This window comes from Argiope bruennichi, chromosome 11 (genome assembly GCF_947563725.1).
Source record: "Argiope bruennichi chromosome 11, qqArgBrue1.1, whole genome shotgun sequence".
NCBI classification, from domain to species: Eukaryota; Metazoa; Arthropoda; class Arachnida; order Araneae; family Araneidae; genus Argiope; species Argiope bruennichi.
The window spans coordinates 74,466,765-74,491,936 of record NC_079161.1 but is presented as its reverse complement, the minus strand read 5'-3'; the positions used below and the strand labels follow the sequence as shown (position 1 = coordinate 74,491,936).

Below are 25,172 nucleotides of genomic sequence, written 5' to 3'. Positions count from 1 at the left end.
AATGGATCAAAATTTTCTCGTTCTCCCCTATGTTTTCCGGAATTATAACAATAAAAAAAGATTTTATATCACTTTAAAATTCAAAATATCAGCTTTTCAAAAATACTAATTTTTTGTGATATAATTATTTTTCTATATTTAATAAGTTATTTTAATATTTAAAACCTCGCTTTACTACAGGAATCGCAAAAATTCTGAACGAATATTAACTATATCGCGAACGATAAAGCGATAACATAAGAAATCTGATTACTATAGTTATCGATAAGTTACTGATTCTACCACCAAAGTTATTGATAAAAGTCACTATTAAAGTTGCAGCTATTTTATCGCCTTTGTAATCTAAATTACTATACTATCTTTGATACCAAAACATTATTGAAAAGTAAATTTCAGATATGTAAGCGGTATATTTACTTAATTCTAAAAAGAATATGAAACAAACTTTACATTTGTATTTAAAATTCTATTAATTAAGAAAAATACAAAATTTTCCATTAGGTTATAAATTAGGTTATATTGTTAAAAGGTGGAAATAGCAAAGTATGTCTATTTTTTACAAATTTTAGTAGAACTGGCAGAAAATAAGGGACATATATAGTAAAATGAATAAAATGGTAGAAGTTTTAAAAAATAATATAAATTATATATTTATCAAAATTCGAAACTTTTGCTGAAGATGCCATAAAGACAAAATTACATTATATAATTAATTAAAAATTGTAAATTAATCCCCTTAAACCATTTGTTTATCGAAGGCAACTAATATAATACTTTGCAATCCGTGTTAAACTACGTACATTAGTAAAAAAAAAAAAAAAAAAAAAAAAAAAAAGAGAGAGAGAGAGAAAGAAATTCGATAATTTTAGATGCCGACCCATGTCCAAAATTAGCTACAGGTTTACAGTTTAGTTTCAAGACCATACAGCAAATTTCATTTATCTAGCGGTTTTATCTATCATATTCTTATATGTATTAATAGACTAATCAACAGATAATCAAAAATTTGAGACATTTATTTTAAAATTTACTTTTGATCCATAATTCTGTTGATAAAACCTAGTAGCGTAAGGGGTTAAATCCCCCCCCCAATAATTGTTACCGATAGTTAAGCAAACGAAAATAATTATAAACAAGAGGTATTATAATTATTCCCCCCGTATTTATTTTAAAAATGTATAAAAATGAACAAGAATTTTCTCTGTATGGTGCAAACAGAGAAAAATGCAATATGGTACAAACAGACTTGAGCCTGAGAAATCTATTCATTTTATTCCCAATCATTACGCTGCTGATAAAAATATATGCAAAATTCGATATGGATTTATATGTAAGATAAAGAAATTGTATACCAAATTTGTCCCATCTAAGTTATTTTTTTTTTCATTTCGTGATAATTATTTTTACTTGTGTTCTAATAAATAAATTTTCTCTTAATGGATTTCATTCGAAATACGTTGAAATCTACAAATTTGATATAAAGGTCACTTACTAAATTTCATTTGTCTGACCCAGAATTTTTTCTTTCTTTTTTTTAAGTTAACAGAAACAGATGGATATTATTTCAAAAATATAAAAATATATTTTTCAGATTCAGGAAGAACATAGAGATGAACGTACAGATTTCTTTTCTAAATCATTAGGAAAGTAGAGATTAAACTTGTTAATAAATCCTATGTAATATTTTTCAATATCCTCAATTCGTTGTTCAGTCAGTGCAAACTTATTTAAGTAAAGAAACTCATTCAGTAATATAAAAGAACCCTATTTTAATTCATTTTCAACACTTATTTATACCTTTTATAGAAAATCTGTGCCTACAAAAATGCTATTGTGTATTGTTTTTATTCATTTGAATATTCACTTAAATCTTTTGAGTAAAATTTGTTCAGTCAAACATGGTATAATGTAAATACTGTTTACTTTCCTTTTGGATATTCATTAAAAATTTTTTGGCTAAAAATTGTATCATTTTACATTCATTCTTATCATCCATTTAAGGGGACAAAAAACTTAGAAAGCAAAAAATGTCAAAAATTTGAAATACTCTTTTTTATTGTTTTAACACCAAAATACACGATTATATTCTACTAAATAGCATCATAAAATGCATTGTTCATTAAAATGAATATTTGGAAGGTTCAGAAAAATGAATATTTGAATGATGTTCTCTCAAAATAATGCTCAAATTAGATTTAATACATTTCAGTTGTTGAAAGTACCTTAATTTTTGAGAAAATAATGAAGATTTCGATTGAACATTAAAAGAAACTATGTATGCATTTTATGTTTCGAGTTCTTTTGGGTAATTAAAAGTCAATTTTAGTTCTGCAAAACTCAAAATTCTTATGACAATTCAATGTGTATGAATAAAAATATTTTACAAAAATTAACTTTAAAATTACGGAATTACAAAATTAAACTAATTTTTATTCCAAATAAATTAATGTAAGATAATTAGAAAAAAAATAATAGAAAAAAAATTAAAAATTGACTCGTTTGAAATATTTTAAAATTAAAAAAAAATAATATTTATTGTTTAAAAGAGGTTTTTAAAGATATTCTATGTATTTATATTTTAATAAATATGCATAAAAATTTCATTTATTTAAGTGAATACATCACAAAAATGCCTAATAGTGTCCACCGTCCCTTTAAATCTGTAATTTAAAAATTGTACTAGCAAAATTGATGTTATGTATTATTACAGGCATACGAACTATAGTGTGAGAATCATTACTCTGTTATATCCATTCATTAATTGAAAACCTTTTAATGTGCAATTAAAACAAATAACAGCAAATTGGGCATTATCATTTATTAAAAAAGGATACAAATATTTCTGATTTTTCAGCAAAACTTTTATACTAGAAAATTTTCAAAATATAATCAACCTTATAACAGCAAATTTATGTACAAAAAATATACAACTGTAATTTAAAAACTTAACAATATTTGATCAGGTTAACATTTTGCATTAAAAGAGTTTTTATGAAACATTTCTTTGGTAAATAGCTGATAAGTTCAATCACCAAGATCGAACATTCCACACAAATATATCTTATAAATAAATCTTATTTCATATATAATATTTGAAGAAGATTAAGAAAGCTACAGAATTTATAATACAAAAGTTATACTGAAACAAGTCTTACTAATAAAATTTTAATTTTCAGTAGCATTTTAGAGAGTTGGACTGGCATACAGAAATATAGCTTGAAGAGCGAGGCTTCTAAAATTATGAATTATGACCCAAAAATTTAAAAAACACATCTTTCGAGTTTTATAAGGACCTATAATTATCAGAGTCAAAACCTGATTTTTTTATTTTTTTCAGAAAAAGTTGCCAAAGAAACTACATTGAACTAAATTCTTTCCATCCATAGTAATAAATAAGTCATCTTTTGTATATTTAAAAATAAAAATATTTACGCAGTTTCATTATTTAAATTATTGAAAAAGAGACAATTAAAGATTTGAAGTTTGGTGGCAAGAAAAAAAAATTAAAAACCTTGCTCTAGATAAAATTAATAAAAACAGTACAAAAATATTTAAGAATTCTTTATTTGAAAATATCATTTTAAAGTGCTTGATCTAATTCTATACAGTACTATTCATTTTATAAAAAAAAAACAATTCCTTTTAATGCAAAAGATTTAGTGTATTTATAAAAATCATTCATAATTGAGCACATCATGTTTCCGTAAAAACTTTTCTTCATAAAAATTCTTCTCTTTTTCTTTAAAAAAATTGATTATCTATATCTGAGGTGTATTTAAACTTGTGTATCAGTAAATAAAATGTGAAAACATACATTATTTGTATATTTATATTATTTTATACACACATAAATAATATAATATAAATATACGAATGATATATATAGAATTATATAACAATTCTAACTTTATGGACACTTTTGTTCCAAAACAATGCCATGTAATATAATTAAATCTTGATTTAAGGTGGTTATAGATAAAAATAATAAAAAATACAAATTCGGTGATATTTTTTGCATTTAATAATTACACTTAATTAAAAAACAGTACATCAAAATGTTCGTCAACAAATGCAACAGCACAAGATTAAATAAATGCTCAGTTTCAGAGTTAGGGATAAATAAATACACTGAAATCATATTTTCATGTCAATAAAAACATTCAAAGTCGAATTAAACACAAACATTAAAAATACAATGTAAAGTTAAAATAGGGAGAAATATTTAACGATAAAATTATTTTAAATTATTCCTACATAGGCTGATTTTTTTAATTAAAAATCAGTGCATTTGGAGGAAAAAAATTGAAATGAAGTAATGTGATTTTTTCCCCTTGAAAATGATTATAGAAATAAAAATAGAAAAATGTTTCTTTCAGTAAAAATAAAAATAAAAAATGCGAAATAATTTTGATTGTAGGATTGAAATTATCTTATGTTTAATACATATAGGTGAACGCAAATAATCTAAGAGTTTCCAAAAATCCAGATAGTTAAACATAGTAGATACAAAATAAGATGTTCGAAATTCCAGATCGTCTTCATGTCTGCACGTTTAATTCATATGGAATATGAATTTTTAATTCATATTCACTTTTTTGCAGTATAATAAGTTTCATGTTTCAATAATGATAATAATAATTATTATGTATATTCTTAATTATTTCATTTCAAATACAATTGAAATAAAAATAAATGTCAATAATATCTGTAAGTATTTCAAAGTTATACAGCATATCTTTAAGAAAGATATATTTGAAAGATATATAAATAAGTAAAGATAATGTCTTCAAGTATTTTAAAGATATTATTGAAGTTCATTTTTATTTATTATTATTTTACATTGAATGCTAGAAATTTTTGTAGTAAAAAAAAGAACTTTTATTTTAGTAAAATAAGTTATTACAAAATACATTATTGTATAAATATACCATAATATATTTTTGGTTTTGAACAGAAATTAATTTTCAAATATTTATTATAGAACAGGTTTTTAATGAATAACAATGTGTTCTTGAATAATTAAGGAATGGTAAAATTTGAAACATGAGAAAATAACATTTCTGAAGCAAAAATAAACGCAAATAAATTTTTTTAAAAAATAAGAATGATTTCCAATTCTTTTAAACATTTTTATGAATTTAAATAATTAATATAGAAATTATTTGCATCAAATGGCAACCGGAAAGATATTTGTTTGTAAATAATTACGATGCTACGAAAGATATATCTTGCGCATGCGCATTTTGAAATTATTTAAATTTCCAAATCGTCTGCTCAAACATTCAATACTGCCACGTGCATGGAAGCAACAAGAATTTAGAATAGCAATGAAAATATTTTTATAGCAATCGTACTATTCCACAGCTTTAAATATAAGACTTTTCAAATAATTATCGTTTTATTTCGCATATTTTATAGTTGTTGTTGCATTTTCCAGTTTGTGAGATTATAATGGTATTCATATTTCATTTAACGTGGAAACAAAGCCATGCAAAATCTACTCTTTTCAGATCTAACTTCCGAATGGAATATGTGAGAGTTAAATATGGAACGGAAATATCCGCGAAGGTAGAAACAGCACCAAATCTTGATTGAACTAACAAATGAGTCTACAATTCTTAGATAAAAGAGATCGGAATCATCTTTTTAAAGTCTGTTAAGAGAACAAAAGTAGGTTAAAATTTTAAATAAATAGAAAATATAGTTAAAATTGCATTCCTTTTCATGAACAGAAATATATAGATGTAAGCAGAACACAACCTACTCATGCTTTCTGTTTACACATATAATGTTTTCTTTTCTCTTAATTTTGGTATAGAAAAATTAAGAAAATGCGATTTTGCTTATTTGTTTCGGCGACTTTTAAGTTGAGTAAAACTGCTTCTAAATTACGAAGTCATTTAATTCGGATTAACGATGTTGTACAGTACAGCCAGGTTAATGCTTTAGGACCACTTAGACAATTTGGTACACCCATTTGTATGATCAGTATATTCTGCTAAAAAAACGATTATGTTCTCTATGTGTCTATATGAGAAACTTGTAGAAAAGGAAGGTTCCGATGATTAAAATCAGAGCGGAGGCCGTTCTGGTGGCTTCATTGCAGCCATCCCCTAGGCAGTTGCAGACATTGGTCTTCCCACCGAAACCAGCTCGGTAGTAGCACGGCCTGCCAGCGTCGAAAGGGGTGGAGGCGCACTGTCGAACGGTTCTCTTCTCGGCTTTCTCTGAAGAATAAAAAAAAAAAAAATCTCGTCAAAATTTGAATCTCTACTACTAATAAAAAAGAATATATGTATTTGAGTGTGCTAGAGCATCAAAACACAGACTCTTTGACCTAGAACTACCAAATTTGGCCCAGATATACTTTGGAGGCTAGAAATGTGCATTTAGGGGTCATTTTTTTAAAAATATATTAATAAATATTAACAAGAATTTTATCTAATTGCAAATTAAGTACCGTAAAATCTACCGTAATGACTATGAAATATTATTAGCAAAATTAATTTTCACATTATTTTAAAATTTAAAAAGGCATCTGCGATTTTTTTTCCTTGAATTTTGACATTTTTTTAAAATTATTTTTTTCATAATTTTCAACAATAGATTTAAATGTTTCAATGAAATTCTAGCCGTTTCCAGCGATTCATCAAATATTTAATCGTGTGTATGTGTGCCTGTGTGCGTGCGTGTGTATGTCAATTTCTGAAAGGTAGGGAATAAAAATTCTATATATAAGTCCGTAGTTTATATAAGGATTCAAAAAGTAAAATATACTATCGCGAAAGACAATGTGCAATTTTAAATAGATTACCTAGACACTTTAGTTTATTTAATGGTCCTATGATGAGATGAAATTCGATTCTATTAGTTCATGCACATAATAAAGCGAGCCAGTGGTAAATCTGTTAAAGGGCGTTATCACATAATGCTTTTAAAAATATTTTTTCAAGTAATAATGAACATTATATAATACATAAGAAAATTAAATGCAACCAGCATTCTAGGCGTGTCAAACTGGCCATCAAAGGCAGCTAAAAGGCAATATATATTCAATATGTATTTTGAAAATCTGACCATATAAAAAAAATCTATCGATATAAAGAAAAAAAATATTCTCGATAAATCCGCAAAAGATTTTTGCAATCATAAGTGAATAATCACTCTTAATTTAATCTTAAATAAACTTTTTTTCTTAAATCGGTTTTTTCTGAATATTTTTATTTTCTGATTTTAATATCAACTCTAGGATGATATATCTTCCAAATACAGCTATTACCTGTTTTAAACGAAAATTTAAAATCCAGACATACATTTTGCCCCAGAGTGTATATACAAAAATGATACACAAGTATATAAGTGTTTTAATAAAAAGAAGATGAGACTAAAATTTGAAACATATAAAAAAAACGTCTATCTACATAAAGTACGATAATAATTTCTTTTAATGAATCCGCAAACGGTTTTTTTTATTTGTAAATAAACAATCTCTCTGTATCTAATCATAAATAAATAAAACTTTATTTTCTTAAATCGGTTTTTCTGTCTGGCTATTTTGATCTTAATATCAACTTTTGAAAGATGTATCTTCCAAATAAAGACAGCTATTACCTGTTGCACCTAAAAATTTACAGTCAGGACATATATTTTGTTCTCGAGTGTATATAAAAATAATAAATAAACATATAAGCATTTTAATAAAAAGATGAAGATTAAAATCTGAAACTTATAAAAAAATAGTTACATAAAGTGAGAAAAAGAATTTTAATGTGCAAACGATTTTTTTACTAATAAGCGAACAACCTTTCTGAATCTAATCTTAAATAAATAAACTTTTTTTTCTTAAATCGTGTTTTTCTGATTAGTTTCTGATTTTAGTATCTAAATATAAAAACCATTTTTAAAAACCCAGCTTTGTAAAATGGGTGGATTTCTTTTTGATAAAAAAATCCCTCATATTCTGATACTTTACAACTTCTATTCTATGGTTAAAATATGCAAATTCATACAACCAATTCATTAGATTTCACTGTATCATAATACTTACGATTGAGCACATCGAAGTCGACCCACTGCTCTTGAATTCTACAGGTGACATTTGCAGGTCCATGACACTCCTGTAGGTACTTGGTCATGGTAGGTGGTATTTCCATGCAGTCTTCTTGCCCTTTGTTGCCAGTGTTGCAAACGTGGCATTTTAAACAAGAAACTGCAAAAAGGAAGCACAGAATTACTTAATGAATCATTAAATTGAGTCATTGCTGATAAATGACTCATTAAATTGCTGCTTAGTGAGTCATTAATCAGCAATTCATATACAATTTAAATGTAATTAATATTTCAAAATTTGCAAATATAGGAAACCGTTATCACGTCTTTCAAGGGACTAATGCAAAGCGATGTGCCAACGAAAAAAATGATATAGTCTAAATTTTAAAAATAACTTTGAATATTACAAATTTCAATACTTGCCAAATTGTTTTCCGTAATTTAACTGCTTTTCTACACGAAAGCAAACGCGATAATTCAAAAATGCAATGATTTAAATAAATAAGGCTAACTGTGTATGTGATCTTGTGGTTACAGTTGTAATTCTAATATTTCGATTTCATTCGGCGATAAAAAAAATGTTTTCGAAACACATATTCGATTTCCCGATGCATGTGCATTAATTGAGCGTCAGTGGCTAATCGCCAAACATCGCACGCCAAGTTCACGTCTAAACTCTATTTTTCGTAAGTATTGCTCGCCAATATCACGCAGTTGACTACTATGGAGTCGGAAGGATGAAAGACAATACATGTTTATGTGAGGAAATAGGCTCAGTCCAACACAACATAACAGAATGTGTCGAACTCAAAGAAAGTAAAGGATGCTCATTATATGGATAAATTTTAACACAATATTACAATACCCTGGAAATTTAAAAATATTTAAAGAAATGATGGAAAAGATTTCTAGCTTTTTACCAACAGTTTGAAGATTCTTGGAACTTTTGTTGGCAGTTGCTTTCTTATACAAAAATTTGGATAGTAAATGAGTATAAGAGACAGTCACAATAATCCATGTTTATAAGGAAACGGGGTGACTGGCTGCAAATTTTTTTTTTTTTTTTTTGAACAAGCAGTTAATATACAAGTGCGATTTCTTTTTTGTCTTTATTATAAAGCAGACAACTTCTTCTTTGTATCCAGAAATTTATACGGGATTATTTCTGGCCTAGCCCAGATTCCAGAAGTTTCTACAGCCCAGAAGGTATAATACCTTTATTGAAAATATAGGTACAGATTCCCGGGAGAAACCATTCCTGCAGCTTTTAAAAAATTCAAATGTTAAAAAAAATATTTTTTAAGCATTTATCAACTTAAAAATTCTAAATATTTCAAGCCGAACAATTTTCGATTTCTTAACTAAGTGAACGAAATTTTTTACTTCTTCTTCTGTTCAAAAATAAAGCAAAAAAGATTAAAAACTTGTTTAATTTTATGATTTTATTTAATTTGAAAGAATTTACATGAGAAATAACACGCTACAAATACTTTTATCCTCCCAATTGAACTCGTGATACGGCTGACGTCACAGCCGCAGTCTGAGCCAAAAGAAATCTATCACTGCAGGCGTTTGCAGATCGTCTTACAAAAGCGTAACAACCTTTCTAGCATACAAAGTGTATAAAGAGAAAGAATTGCAATTATCATACGGGTCGAACTAGAGATTTTGAATCTTCTCTCTGAATCCTAAAAACACGTTTTAAAGATTATTAAATGTCTGTCTGTGAAAACGATACCTCCTCAAAAATGTTTTGAGGTAGGCGGTTGAAATATTACTCCCGCTGGGTACTTTCTCTTAACTAAGCGCACAAACAGAAAGTATTGTAAGCATTAAAAAAAATTGGAACGCGAGATTTTGATGAATCTCCCCGTTTTAGACTTCTTTGAGTTGGAAAAACACATTTTTGGAAAATGTCCGTCTATCTGTCTGTGACAAAGTTAACTCAAAAACGCCTTGAGCTAGAGGTTGAAATTTGGTATACGGTCTTTACACCAAACTACAAATTAGATTTCTATCAGATTTCACCAAATTACAATTTTTACAAATTCGATTTATATCAGATTTCACCAAATTACAATTTTTACAAATTAGATTTCTATCAGATTTCACCAAATTACAATTTTTACAAATTTGATTTCTATCAAATTTCACCAAATTACAATTTTTACAATTTAGATTTCTATCAGATTTCACCAAATTACAATTTTTACAAATTAGATTTCTATCAAATTTTGTGAAAAATCTGTTCCGAGAAAGTATGTCTGTCCGACTATTCGAAAATAATTTACCTTGATAAGTACAAAATTAAGAGAGATAGGCAGATAAGATTCGGTACACAGACTTAACATCTAAAGTCTACACACGTTTCAAATTTTGAGACAAATCCAACAACGGGTTGACCGTCTGTCAGTCTGTGCTTTCAGAAATACGTCAACGCGATAATACAAAAACACAATAACTTAAATATATCAAATTTGGTATGTAATTTTGCGACTTTAAATATAATTATGTCAAATTGTTGTTTTCATCGTTTAGGAAGAACGCATCTGAAACACAAATTCGTTCTTTTTTTTATATACTTTTGGCCACATGAAAGGAACTAATCGCCAAAATACTCGCCAAGGATCACACGACAGATTCAGTAAAAATGCTTAAATCACGCCAAAGGTTAATATTTCGTAACTATTATACGTCAATGCCATGCACAAGGCATTCATTCAGACAACATCTTTAATTAAATATTTTAAGAAGAAAGTAACTAGATTAGAAATTAGAAAATTAATTAAAAATTAGTAATTTAATTAGAAATTAGAAAGTATACGAGAAAAATTTGGAGGAGACCACTCCAACTGTGTCCTCTGTCTGTGAATTGACAGCTCAAAAACGCTTTGTGCTAAACAAAGATAAATAAAAAAAATGTAACGATTAAGATAAGTGAAATCTGGCATGTTGTCTTGTTACTAAAATTGTAGTTCTGCTCCAAATTTCGTTTCCTATTGATAAGAAAACCAGATGAGTGGTTCCCAAAAACCTTCTCGCATACTCTCAGATAAAGGTGTTATATCAAAGAACCCTTGCATGGCGTTGAAGTATAATAGTTAGCTAATTTTAACCATTAGTGCAAATGTAGCATTTTTATTTACTCTATCGTGTCATCCTTGGCGAGTTATTTGGCGATTAAGTCCTGACATTCCGTTAATAGTATTCGAAAATCGAATTTGCATTCGCTAAATCTGCACTGACATTCGACGGAAACAAAAATTTATTAAAAATTTACACTTGTAATCACAAAATCATACACCAAATTTAATATATTTAAATCATTACGTCTCTGAGTGGTCTACACTATAGATGTTAAAGGTAAGTGCCGAACTTATCCATCTAGCTCTTGTCCTTTTGTAGCTACGTTAACTTAAATTCAAACAGACGGAGAGGCAGACTTCTTCGGAGCGGATTTTGCTCAAAATTCGATAGAAATCAACAAACTTGGTGTTAAAACCTTATACCAAATTACAGCTACCTAGATCAAAGTGTTTTTGAGTTACCTTTGTCACAGACAGACAGACGTACATTTTCCAAAAATGTGTTTTCGAAATCGGGGAATTTAAAACGTGGAGATCCGTCAAAATCTCGATTTCGAATTTTCGGACGATCACTATACTTTCTCTATACTACATGTATGACATTTCTTTCTATAATTAGATATTTCTTTGATACACTACGACCCACAGAACTTTCATATTTGGGACTCTGACAATAAAAAACTGAGCACTCGTTTTTCGAAATCGTTACTCCCCCCTCCACAATTTTATGTGGAGGGGGGGGTAACATCTTTATTAGACAACATGCAAGAAAGTTACGGTGAAACAACTCACACTGATTTGATTTATTAACTATAATTTTTTATGATTGAAATGATAGCATTAAAAATATTTAATTAATAATTAAAAATAATTTAATAAAAGTTCTTGTTATATAAACTAGTGCAATAAGTAAATAACTAAATGCAATAAGTTATTATTTTGTTAAATGAAATTTGCACCAAGCATCGTTTATCATTATTTTTTATTTTACTTTCGCTCCCGCTTTCACCTCGGCATTGTGACGAAATGTAAACCGACTCCTTAGTAAACCCATTAAATTCACCATCCCACATCAGCACGTGTTCGAATGATAGAAAACGTGCTTAAACACTGGTCTATTCCACACACAACTTGCTCCAATCAACGAGTTACGTAAGAAATGTTATTTATGTTCTCGGTAGTAAATCTAAGATACATTCTAAGACACATTTCCGGATTAGAAAGACGAATGTACGCTTCCATCACAATTCGTCTCATCCTTGACTCAAAATCATGCTAATTTAATCGTCAGTCTATTCTATTTAATGATAAGACATAACGAAACGATGTTCCAAAGAATCATTTTAAATCTGTAAAAATGAGAGCAAACACAGGGTTACCTAAAGTTGAATTACATATGTACCTGATTTCCAAAAATTGACACAAATCGAAACACAATACTATCCTGCAATTTCTTTTCCGTCAGTAGTGCTTTCATGTCATATAAAATATCTTATATTGCTGCTTTCAAGTTTCCAAAGCATTTTCATCCATGTAAACAGTTTCCGACAATTTACATTATTTTCTGATTTATACCATATTTCTCCTATTCTTTAAAGATATGAATGATGGACAATATTAATACAAATAAAATAAATCCTTATGGCCATAGATGCATGTACCATATATCTCGTCCTGAATGTAAATAAAAACCTTTATAAAAATAGAAACGCATAAAAATCGCTTGAAATTAATTGATATGAAAAAGATAAATAACAAAATGAATAGAAACGTTATCTTAATACACATAAAAGTCAATGCAACTCCGATTACATGTATGCATATATGGATATATGCTCCACGTCTCCTAAGCAACAGAACTAAATTCAACCAAGCTTTGTATACGTATTATTTAGAGAAGGGTAAGAATACTATCATTTTTCAAAATGCGAATGCTGATAAAATATTCATTTAATTAGAATTTTACCAGAATTCTGCATTTTTCGCAGTAACTTCAGAACAAATTATTCTAATAGAAATATTTTATGCCATATTAAAATTCAAACTATTATCTTTTCGCTTACACCACTTTCATTTCTGTGATATTTTTATTACAATTTTTATTTATTTTTCAAAATTTAATAAACTATTGAGCAGACGATTTCGAATTAGAGAAATTGATGGATATTTCGTTGCTAGGCAACGGTATGAAATTATACTTCATCTTTATTGTTTGATATTTGTTTTACTTTTTAATACTTTTTGTCAACGATTTTTATCTCATTACAATATATTCCTCCCGTTTAAATAAATTATTCACAATTAATTTTATACACAATTTTGTATCTTTAAAAAATAAGAATACATACGATTACTTGTATAAAAAGCACATTAACAGAATTATAGAAGAGCATTAAAAAAAGTATAAATGCTCATCATTAACTGATTATATCAGGAATAACTACTATTTAAAAATATCTTTCACGTTTTTTTATTGATAAAAATTAACTACTTAAATATTTGCTACAAAGCATTCATAAGAGCATATCTTACACTACATTATTTGTTAACAAAATTCGAAGTACTCATAAAATAAATCATAATAATTTAAGAAGAAAATTAAAAATCGATTTTTTAAAAACCGTCTAATATAACTGATATTCTCAATGTAGTTTAAAAAAAATATTTCTGACAATAAAATGATTCTGTATATTATAATGCTTTCGATAAAAAATATTTTTTGCGTTAAAAACATGAGACTTGAAAACATTTTAATTCCCAACAATGCTGAGGAAATCAGATAGTAATATATAAAGTTCCCGTTTGATATCGTTATGTTTTCTTTTATATCAAACCACTTCTTAAATTATCCAAGGAAAAAAAAAACAGAATTTTTAACTCGAAATTGTTTTAATATTCAACTTACTACTTGACTATACTTTGAACGTTGTTTTTTATTTATTCGAGTTCAAAAATAATTTGATTTTTTTTCTATGATTCTTTGAATTTCTCATTAATATAATGTTGAAATATCATTTATAAATTACATTTATTTGAATTCACTTGATATAAAATTAAAAAAAATGCAAAAAATCTTATTTAGGGTTATTTTTATTAATTAAAAAAATCGCATCATTTGTTCGTAATGAAGTAAGTGAATACTTTTCAAAGCTCTTTATTTATTGTTGTGCAACATATTCAAACAAAAATGCAGTAAAATTACCTCATTCTTTAAAACAAATTTTTAAATAAGTCAGATGTGAATTATATTGCTCAATTAAAAGAATTATTGTATACCTGTTTCTGCTGAATGCTATTTGTTCATTAGAGTACTATTTGTTTAAAAAAATAATCTTTGATAGTTTCATTTTAGAAGTATTAAAATTTGTTAATAATAATTATCATTTAACTGAGATTACTATTTGTTTTATCTGAATTATTTATAATTAATAATACGTCTTAAATATAAAAATATCACTGACCTTCCATTTTATTTATTTATTTTTTGCTTAAATATTTTCCCGAAAGATCTTTGTATATTTTTCAATATTTGGATAAATCAAATAATTATAGTGGATGTAAGGACTCCCATTAAAATCATCCCTTTTAATATACACTTACATAATTACGTCAATTCTAAAAAATAATTGTGCAAAAAAAAATATTTTCCTATGCAATTGTAACAAAGTACTTATTCATAATTGTTCTAATAAATAAATAAATAAAAATACGATAACATCTGCTTGCGAATCAAAAATCGTTCGTTCCTCGTCGAAGTGGAACGATTTTCCACTACGAAAACAAAAGGATTCTAACACGAAGCAGAATAAGTTCTACACTCGAATGATTTTTCCCGCGTAAAACTTTTGATTTCGAGACTGCGTTGTCTACTGTAATCGTTGACAGACAGTATTTTTCCCACATAATCCAGCGGAAGGGGCTTCACGCTTTCGCAGGCCGACTGTAAAAACAGTTAAATACACTGTAGTTTTATTTAATGGGTGGAACCTTCGAGCTCAATATAGTGATTTAAAACTACTGCATTGGAAATTATAAAAGGAATGCTCTCAAAACAATATAAAATAAATTTAGAGAATTTCAAAATAAAAATTGCTTATGTTGCTTTACTACAAAAAAAATATTTTTAATAAAAACTTTTCACTCAGTGGCAGTTGTTATTATGAATCTGACAACTATCTTAAAGACATGAGCATAAATACGTTATTGGCAAATCTATACTATCTATTTAACTAGCTGAAGTGGTCTTCCTAAAACTTTCTCGCATACTCTTTAATAAACTTGTCACGCCAAAAAACGTCTCTCATAACTATTGTATTGCCGTACAATAGTTACGAGATTTAACTTTTGGCATGAATTTAGCATATTTACTGAATCTATGATGTTATCTTTCGTGAGTGTTGGGACGATTAATTCTTGGCAAGCAGTTAAAAGTATCCAATACGTGTTTTATATGGGTTTTTTCCAGCCGATTGAAACAAAATTTTAACCCAAAACTGCATTTGTAGTCATAAAATCCCATAGCAAATTTGATATATTTAAGTCATTACGTTTTTGAATTATCCATTTTGAACTATCCAAAATTTCAAAAATATTGCTGTTATGCTACAAGATCAACGATCGTTTTAATTTTTGTTGAATTTTGATAACTTAATTTTTTGCTCAATTTTCTTCGTTCTATTAAAAATTGAATGGTGTTTTTTTTTAAAGCTTTTTAGAAGTTAATGAAGATAGATTATGCGATTTATTTTCACAATTTACTTGAAAATGAAATTCAAAGAGCGAAATTACAGTATATCTGTTTTAATATTCTTAAAATGTATCTCTCAAGGAATCGATTTTTTTCCCGTATAGTTTTTTTTCTCTATCTTTAATAATTCTTATAAATATTTTTATTATATTTTACAACAAAAGTTAGTTATTTTCACTGTTTCAGTTAATCTATGCGCTTTAGAGTAAAATTAAATATATATGTTCTTGTGTACGCATTACTCTTGCTACAATTAACCATAAATTTTTCGGAATAATATAAAAAAAGGTATTTCAGATCTATGTTATTAGTACGCTACAACAGAGACCACAGACTCTTTTAAATTTTTTTTTCTGGGAAAGAAAAATGATCAATACAAGACATTTTATATGGAATTTCGAATAGTCTTAAATTAAAATAATAAATTATTAAATAATCTAAAATTTCTTGTATTATTAGAATGTTGCATCTTTTATCCTTACATTCAGTATCCTTTAATTTGTAAATGGTGAAAAATAGTAAGTAAAAAATTTTTTATCTGCCCATGCAAAATGATTAGAATATTTTTACATAGATAAATATGTAAAAATATTCTAATGTGTTCTTGGGTATTTTTATTAAGTCTTAGAAATTTATTTCAATTATTATCCAGAAATTTCGACATGTTTACAGTACCCATGTACACATCTCCAGTAAGAGTGAGTGAAAACACATGTTGCTTCTGAATAATCGTGTCAAATAAAAAGGGTTAAACATAAAAACAACTGCGTGAAACTCTCATCTGTTCGCCTGCTCATATTGAAGTAGTACTGATACGGTTTAAATTATTTTGTAAGAACATACCGATTAAAAGACTAGTCTGTTACAAAAAATTGATTACATGCTCGGAGGCAAAATATAAAATTTTGGTCATTAAAGATTGGTATATGAAATTTCGCATTCGAAATACCAATCTTTTTGTTTCATATGTTTAGAAAAAAAAATTAAAAAAAAAGTAAGTAACTAGTTTTTAAGCATTTATAAATTTCTGTTTGAATAAAAAATTGACGCAAAAGTAAGTCCGATATAAAAACCACGAAATCAAATCTTTAAAAGTTTTTTTTTCCCTGAACAAATGTGGCTTTTAGTAACAAGTCTATTTCGAGAAAAGTTTTTTCAGTGGGAAAAAAAAAGCGTGGAAAGAGGGGGCTATTCCACGACAGAGGAAAAGTGTTTCCTTTCGCATCATTTGTCAAGCAAGACCTCTTTGACAAACTTGACTTCTCATATCCCCCCGAGTAATAAGGAAGCTCTTTTGCTAGAAGAATCCATGATGCTTTCTTAACATGAGGGACAAGGGAATGCCTATGCCTTAACTGCTAAATTAACCGTTGAAGATGGAACAAAATCGCTCGCTACCCTCCCTCCTTTCCCTCGCCCTTCTTCTGCACTCACGGTAGCATCATCATCTTATAAAAGCAATTTTTTATATCGCTCAATAAAAAAGATCTTTTTTTAATAAGCCGAATGGACTGAATTACTGAGTCAACGGATCTGGATCTTTGTAGAATTATTTACGCCGGTGATTCTCAACCTTGTAATATTTTAGATCTAGCTTTCCAAGTCAGATTTAATCGTGTCTTCTTTCGGAGGTTTTATTGAATTGTAACTTAATCCATTGGATTTTGGTATTTTAATCAAACCAATATGAAAATATCTTATGAGTTGTTTATGTACATCTAAAGTTATGGAATAGGCATTTTTAAAATTAACAGTAGTCATTAAAAAAAAACATTACACATTTTTTATTTCAGTTTTCATATGGTTTTTTAACAATCAAACGATATAAATTCATATTTTAACTCATTTCATTACGTCACCAAAAACATTAAAATTTTTTTATTTCAGTCTTCATATTATTTTAAATTACCAAACGATATAAATTAATATTTTAACTCATTTCATTACGTGACCAAAAACATTAAACATTTTTTATTTCAGTCTCCATATTATTCTAAATGACCAAACGATATAAATTAATATTTTAATTCATTTGATTACTTAATTAAAAACGTCAAAAATCTTTTATTTCAATCTTCATATAGTTTTTTAAACAATCAAACGATATAAATTAATATTTTTAATAATGCCATTACATGATCATTTTGTAAGTAACACGCGTTGCACGTATTAGAAGAAACGTCAAACCATGGAAACAGGAATGATGTCAGATTACTTAGTGATAAAATTTTGTATAATTTCGAAAATGGGAGTACATTTAATTCAAAAAATAACAGATTGATTATCCGGTTCTTTAAAATGAGGTACGAAACTCTTTAGGAATTAGATAATAAAGCTGTTATTGAAAATTAAAATAATTTTACTTTAAAAGGCAAGATTGAAATGGAATTATAACATATTTAATTACTGTATGCATGCAACATAGTAAAAAGATTTTAGATTTATATTTTTTTTATCTTGGCCCTAACAATTAATTATTTCGAATATTTTACCTCTGTTTATGCAAAGAGCATCTATCAAAGAGCATCTTTTGGGTTATATGTTGAGAATAATGCTTTATATAAATAATTTTTAATGATAAGCTAATGATAAAACAAATGTATCGATAGATATTTATAAAATATACGAACATTGATTGAATATTTGTGCCCATGTTTTAGAATTTAAATCAAAACCCTAGTCACATTGGTCTTACATCCCTATCATTTCTATAGCTATAAAGAAAATAGCAAGTCACAGAAGTCATAAAAAAATTTGAAAAGTAATTTAAATTTGTTATTTTTTATTTCATATGCATATATAATTTTTATTATAAATTTTGTTTAAAAATATATTTGTATTTTGATAATATTTGTATTTTATAATATTTATTTTTATTTTGTTTATTGTTTCAGTGCATTCTGTTATTATATTATAATATATTCACTCGAAACAGCGCCTAAAATAAGGACTTTCCCGGATAATCCGAGAATCCAGATAATTAGAATTTATTCTTTCATTAAAAAAAAAATAACTAAGGAAAACAATAAGTGGTGGAGCAATTCCTAAGCCCATTTAAACTCGGGATGACATCAAAAATGATTAAATGATTGTCCCAAACAATTTAAGTATTCAGATAAATGTAATTGCGACATTCTTTCATTTAATCGATAACTAAGGAAAGGGTAAAGGGACGTCTCAAACCGGAACAATTCCACAACCCATTTTGACTCGAGACAGCGCTGAAAATGAGTAATTCGAAAATCCAGATAATTGGAATTTACGCTTAATTCAAAATAATAAGTAAGGTAAACAATAATTGGCGGGACATTTCCTAAGTCCGAAAAAACACGGTATGACATCTAAAATGAAGACTATCCCAGACAACTCAGATTTTAAGAATTCAAATCTTTGTGCTTAAGAAATTGTTTCATTCAAGAAAATAAATTAACGAAGCATCAAGTGGCGTTTCAAAATGGGACTATTCGAAAATGCTCTTTAAAATGGGGCAGTCTTTAAAATGAGGACTATTCTGACCAATCTGATATATCAGATCACTGTGCTCAAGACATTCTTTCATTCAAAATGATAATCTAATCAAAACATCACGTGGCTTTCAGCACTTTTCATTCGATCTGAGTTTCAAAGACCACGTGAGGGGGAAAAACATCTTCCAAATCAATAACCTTTCGTATACAACAAGACATTACGTCAAAGAACTTCCAGTTCACGTCCATCACCAATTTAGTGTCATCACAATTGAAAGGAATCCGAAGCATTTTGATGAGAATGAGAGCAGATCACCGTCCGGTGGTGATCGGGGGAAAAAAATAGTAATCTGACCTTCCCTGTGAACTTTGGCAGGATTAGCATCTGATAGGAGCATTCCAAACTGTCTTCACTAGCGCTTTTGTTTATAAAATTATCGGATTCTGCGTGCTCCAAGAATGTTACTTATCACCATATATGGTGGTCAGAAATTCCAATCAATCACTCGCTGTAAGAATGTAATTATTGTCAAGCATTTTATGCAAGGTCAGTCATCAGCTGGTGACGTCCAGCAGTTCAGCATGCACGGAGAGTTCCTTATTATAAAGTAAATCCTTGACCTTAAACATGTAACAAATATGCAGTTCACGTAATACTTTAATAAAAAAAATGACTTTCAGTACCATATTTCATTAAAATTCTAGAACCAGTCAAAAATTGGGTCAGTCTCTGCTATTCCGGAACTTTTAAACACTTTACATGCATAATGAAAGTTGAAAAAGTAATTTCATTTTTTCTCTCATTAAAAATGAACTAATTTAACTAATACTTCAAAAATTAAATCTAATTGTCTTTTTTAATATAAAACGAAAAGTAATCGATTCAATTTTACATAAAATCACATTTTTAGGTACATATTGGGTAATTTTCTTTTGATTGCATAACTGCATCCAACAAAAATCACCCATAATAAGATGACTGAAACAGTGAATTGAGAACGGTTTAAATTGTTTTAACTGATTGCGATACAAATGTGATCTGATCTGCTCTGACCTTGTTTTTATAACTTAAGAACCAATCTTTATTATAGCAGGTCAATTGCGTTCTAATGCACAATTAGTGAGCGCATGCGCATTGTCAACTAGCAACACCTGACAGAAAATGAAAGCAGTTAATGGTGTCAGCTCGTTCTTTCAGGCCTCAAATGGTTAGAAAGCAGAAAGTGGGATAATACTATTTAAATCCTTGCAACAGAGTTGCATTTAGCTTCTTCCTTGAATTCCAGGCACTGACCCAATGTTTGTGTTTGGGAAAACTTCCGGATGTTACAGCGCAAATAGAAGCAGCTGAAATTCTGCATCAAAAGCGTTTTTATTCCTTAGTAAAGCATCTGCAATTTTTTAATACTAATACACATCAATCAACAAAGCTCCTCAATTATTTAAAAAAATACTGAAATCTCATCACAATCCAATCCAACTCTTATTTAAAATGATATTTAATAGAAATTAGAATAATTTCAAATTCTTTCACTTCAGAAACAAATTTAAAAAATTGACTTTAAAAGATATTAAAACAAATTTATAGAAATACAAAACCATCAACGAATTTCTTATAACTTTAAAACAAATTCGAAACCTTATATTAGATAATCAAACGAATATTTAATATGATGATCAATTAAAGTTATGACTTCTGGATCTTTTATTTCAGAGAAAAAATTTAGACAAAATTGCTATAATGAAAAATGATTAGAAAATTAAAGAATTTAGTTTTCTTTTCGTTCAGAATAATTAAAATCACCTTTCTGAAAGAATTCTTAAATATTAAAAGTAAAAAATCATAAGTAATCAAGTAAAGGGTACTTTTATTTGTTTTAAGCGAATTATCAGAATACATTCATTAGAAAATTCTTCAATATTGAACAAAAAAAGTCTTTTTTAAAGAAATAAATATACAAGTAACAGTGTTCGAAATTTAGTAACTATATAAATATTGAAATATCATGTTTATATTCTATTAAAAAAACGTTTTCATTAAAGAATAAAATAAATTTGAAAAATTTAATATCATATTCATAAAAATATTAAAAGTTATTAAAGCATGAATTTTTTATCCAATAATGTTTTTCTTCCAATAGAATGGCAGCAGTATTTACAGTAGATTTTCATTGCAATGAAGCTTCTTACAAATTCAATATCTTATGAAAAGATTATAATACCAAATATATTTATGGCGAAAATGAGATTTAATTGTGATATATTTCCTTCAAGAATAATGAATGAAAATTAAATTTAAATTGTTCAATGCTTAAATGAATTAAATTATTTTTTAAAAATCAAAAGCGTTTTTAGTTGGTTTTAAAAAATTTTACTTATTTTTAAGCAGACTTTCTCTTTTTCTATATATACATTATCTTTGTCCGCAATCGTCCACGTCTAATTTTTTCTAGAAAAACACGAAAAGAAACGATATCGGTGAAACTAATTACCTCTTATTTCAATAAGTAAATTGTAAATTATATAGAGCATGACACCAAAGAAAAATAAAATAAAAAAAAGGTGTCGAATAAGCTGGTGACCGATAAAATTGCCAAATAAACGGAAATCATTTGACCAGAAAGTCAAAATTCAGACCATTCAACTCCTATGTGGCGTTCGCTTTCTTGTCTGAATGTACGCTATTTTCCTTTTTTTTTTTTTTTTATCACTCGTGCTTCTCGAAGACGCGCTAGTGTTATCTTTTTGAAGCAAATCCAGAATTGTTTTTTGGCAAGAAAAATACTTCTCTCAAATTTAATGAGGCTTGAGATAAGTGAAAACAACCACAATCTTTGTTTTGAATGCGGATTAGGAGCTTGGAAAATACGGTAATATATCCAAAAGCGCAATGTTATTTGATAGCGTTGTTATGAATGAGTTTAGTACGGATAAGTAAGCAATCCAAATTATTCGCATTGAATCATTTAAGAATATTTTATAGGAATAATGTAAAATGGGTCAATCCGGAAATTTTGAGAAACTCGGTATGAATAATTCTAACGATTATAAATATATGAGGAAGACTGAACAGAAACATTAAAAATAAAATATTTATATTTCTTTCTTCGGAAACTATATACATTTAAACAAAAGAAAGAAATTAATATGATGTTAAATTGTATTATTTTTTATTGTTAAATAAGTTTCGCCCGCATTCAAAAAGTCTGCCTCGTAAAAATGCAGTAATTGTTTTAAAATTCATCTTCTTTTCTAGACGTATCTTTCGATACAATATCGATTTTCAGATTTTGATGTCATTTAAAGATTAAATTTAGCAGATTACCACTGAAAGTAATTTTTTAATTTAATTTTTCATTTCTCCATTAAATTAATTTTTGTTTATAAAAATACAGAATATTGTAAAAATTAAAATTTTATTTCTTCTTATATAATATCTAATTGAAAAAATCAATTTTTCCATTAATTAATACAATAAAAGAACAAATTGTATTAGCATACACCAAAGAAGCTAATTATAGTATGGGTTAAGAAAATTTTGTTTTCTTTGCAAAGCAATTTCATTTAAAAAAAATTATCCTAAATTTCTCAATCAAGACATAAAAGTCGGCAATCTTACAAAAATGAAAAATTATATAAAAATTATTTTATGAATACATGTGAAAAATAGTATCAAAAAACGGATGTGTTCCATTTCTTCTATGTCATAATCGTAAATTTATTATTCTTGTAAGAAAATATTGAACTAAATAAATGTTTAAATTTTAGAAATCAAGAATATGTTTTTAAAGAATTTAGTATCTTTCCTGAAACTTATCAAATCAAAAACTTATCAATTTTATTATTTGGATTTGATGAAGCCAATCCAAATAATAAAATTATAGACAGATCAGTTTTAAATCTATCACTATCAATTAAATGTTCAAATACAAGATCCAGATGCAACTAGACAAAAGCTTCTCTAAAGGCACAATTTCAATTAGAAAATTGTCAAGAAAAGTATTACTTAATCCGATATTATACTCTGCTTGTACCAAAAGTCACAAAAATTACTCATTCTTTCAACAAGCTGCATAGGTAGAAACGGCAACTTGTTTTACAGAAGGATTATACTTCGAAAGCTATTGACTAAATAGCTTTGTGCGGAGAAATCACGGCCTTACTCTTGTCCCAATTCGCTACATCATTTTTCGTTTCTTTAAAAAAAAAAAGAGAGAGAGAGAGAGAGAGAGAAATTTTGCACAACACAGGAACATGTAAATAATTTACTGAATTCCATAAATTTTGTAAGAAAATATTTTTGAATTTCATAAAGAATTCTGTGAAAATCATACAAATATTAAAATTCAACAATATATTTTATTTTCTAAGATAGTAAGTACTGTAAAAATAATTTTTTTAAACAAAAATTCTAAAACTTTTTAACGGGAATTATTTATGTTTCTAGAAATGCTTTTAAGCATAAATAATAAATTAAAATAATTTTTTGCATTTTAATTTCATTACCAGCTTTATAAAAATATTTAAGAAATCAACGAAAAGCTTGTAAAATCATCTAATAAAATTAACAAAAAGAATATCTCGATAGTATAAAAGTATTTAGTGTAAATAAAATGATGTGACGATTCTAAAATTATATTTGTGAAATTCAGATCAAATAATATGCGCTTCAATTATTATTTTAAAATTTCAACTGAATTAATATGTTGCATTCTATAACTAAACAGAATGAAAGAGATTACAGTTTATTATATTTCATTCTTAAATAAAAGAAAAATATTTGCTCTTTTAGAGCTTTAATTTTATTTTCGAATTTAAAGAAATAAGCTTTTGAGTTCTGAATTTCTTATCAATTAATCTTTCCCATAACAGTTCTAAAATTTCAATTTAACTAGTGCATTAACTAGTTAGTTAACTATAAAACTAATTGGAATAAAAATACAGTATTTCTTTCTTAAATAAAATTTTCAAATTTCAATAAATAACATTTCTAAATTTTAATCAATAAAATTTCCGAATTTAACACATTAAACAAAAAATAAATAAATCACTTATCGTTTGTACTATTTTAATATCGCCAATTTCCCTTAGTTAAAAATTAAATAAATCATTTATCGTTTGCATTTTTTAACCGCCAATTTCCTTTAAAAAATGCAGTTTAAGAAACATTTTTTTAAAATACAAAAAAAATTATAGAAAACAAATCGATAAAAACTCACCTGAATGAATTCTGAGGTAAAAAATTAAGGAAATGACTACGAAACTGATTTTATAATTCATGATGAATAGTTTTTTTAAAAATTTCTTATTTCTTGAACTAATAAGACTTGGTGGCTTCTTTTAGTCGCGTTAAGGTGATCAGCATGCCTGCGACGATCCGGAGCTGGAATGCTTATCGCACGCTTGAAACTCTCGTTAAATTAGGTTGATATCGTCGCCAAGTGGCGCCAAGATAGCGATTCTTTCGTATTCATTGTGACCCACATGTGATAAGCTTGAATTAATTCATTTGAGCGCTTATTAATTTAATAGATTAGTTAGAAATAAAGTGTCTCAGTATTTTTTTCAAGTTGATAATTGAATGCAACTTTTGATTTAGAAACGTTGACATAATTTTAATTTATTGAAAATTAATTTGGTGTTAAGTTATTAAGAGTTATTATTTCATTTATATCATAGAAAACAATGTCGGGTTTAAAATATTACATCCGGTCTTTAGCAAGAAAAGAAATAAAACGTTTCCAGATGTTTAGTATGAATTTTTTATAACTGTTCGTGTTTTTCTTAACCTTGGCAAACGATAATTCTTACAGATTTTTAAAA

General features: G+C 27.2%; 1 protein-coding gene across 1 annotated transcript; it reads right to left on the bottom strand.

Moving 5' to 3' along the window:
- Window positions 1-2,803: 2,803 nt before the first annotated feature.
- Window positions 2,804-24,751, bottom strand: LOC129957215 (uncharacterized). Its single transcript, XM_056069437.1, has 3 exons — window positions 24,569-24,751; window positions 8,048-8,209; window positions 2,804-6,227 (listed from the first exon to the last, which is right to left on the bottom strand). Exons 1-3 carry the CDS (start codon window positions 24,627-24,629, stop codon window positions 6,028-6,030), a joined length of 423 nt encoding a protein of 140 aa, XP_055925412.1. The 5' UTR covers window positions 24,630-24,751; the 3' UTR covers window positions 2,804-6,027.
- Window positions 24,752-25,172: the final 421 nt, after the last annotated feature.

Excerpts from the sequence above, each read along its gene's own strand:
- LOC129957215 (XM_056069437.1), bottom strand. The coding sequence starts at position 24,629 with ATGAATTATAAAATCAGTTTCGTAGTCATTTCCTTAATTTTTTACCTC. Across the intron at positions 8,210-24,568 it reads TTACCTCAGAATTCATTCAG|TTTCTTGTTTAAAATGCCAC; the intron begins GTGAGTTTTTAT and ends TCCTTTTTGCAG. Across the intron at positions 6,228-8,047 it reads CGACTTCGATGTGCTCAATC|AGAAAGCCGAGAAGAGAACC; the intron begins GTAAGTATTATG and ends TTTATTCTTCAG.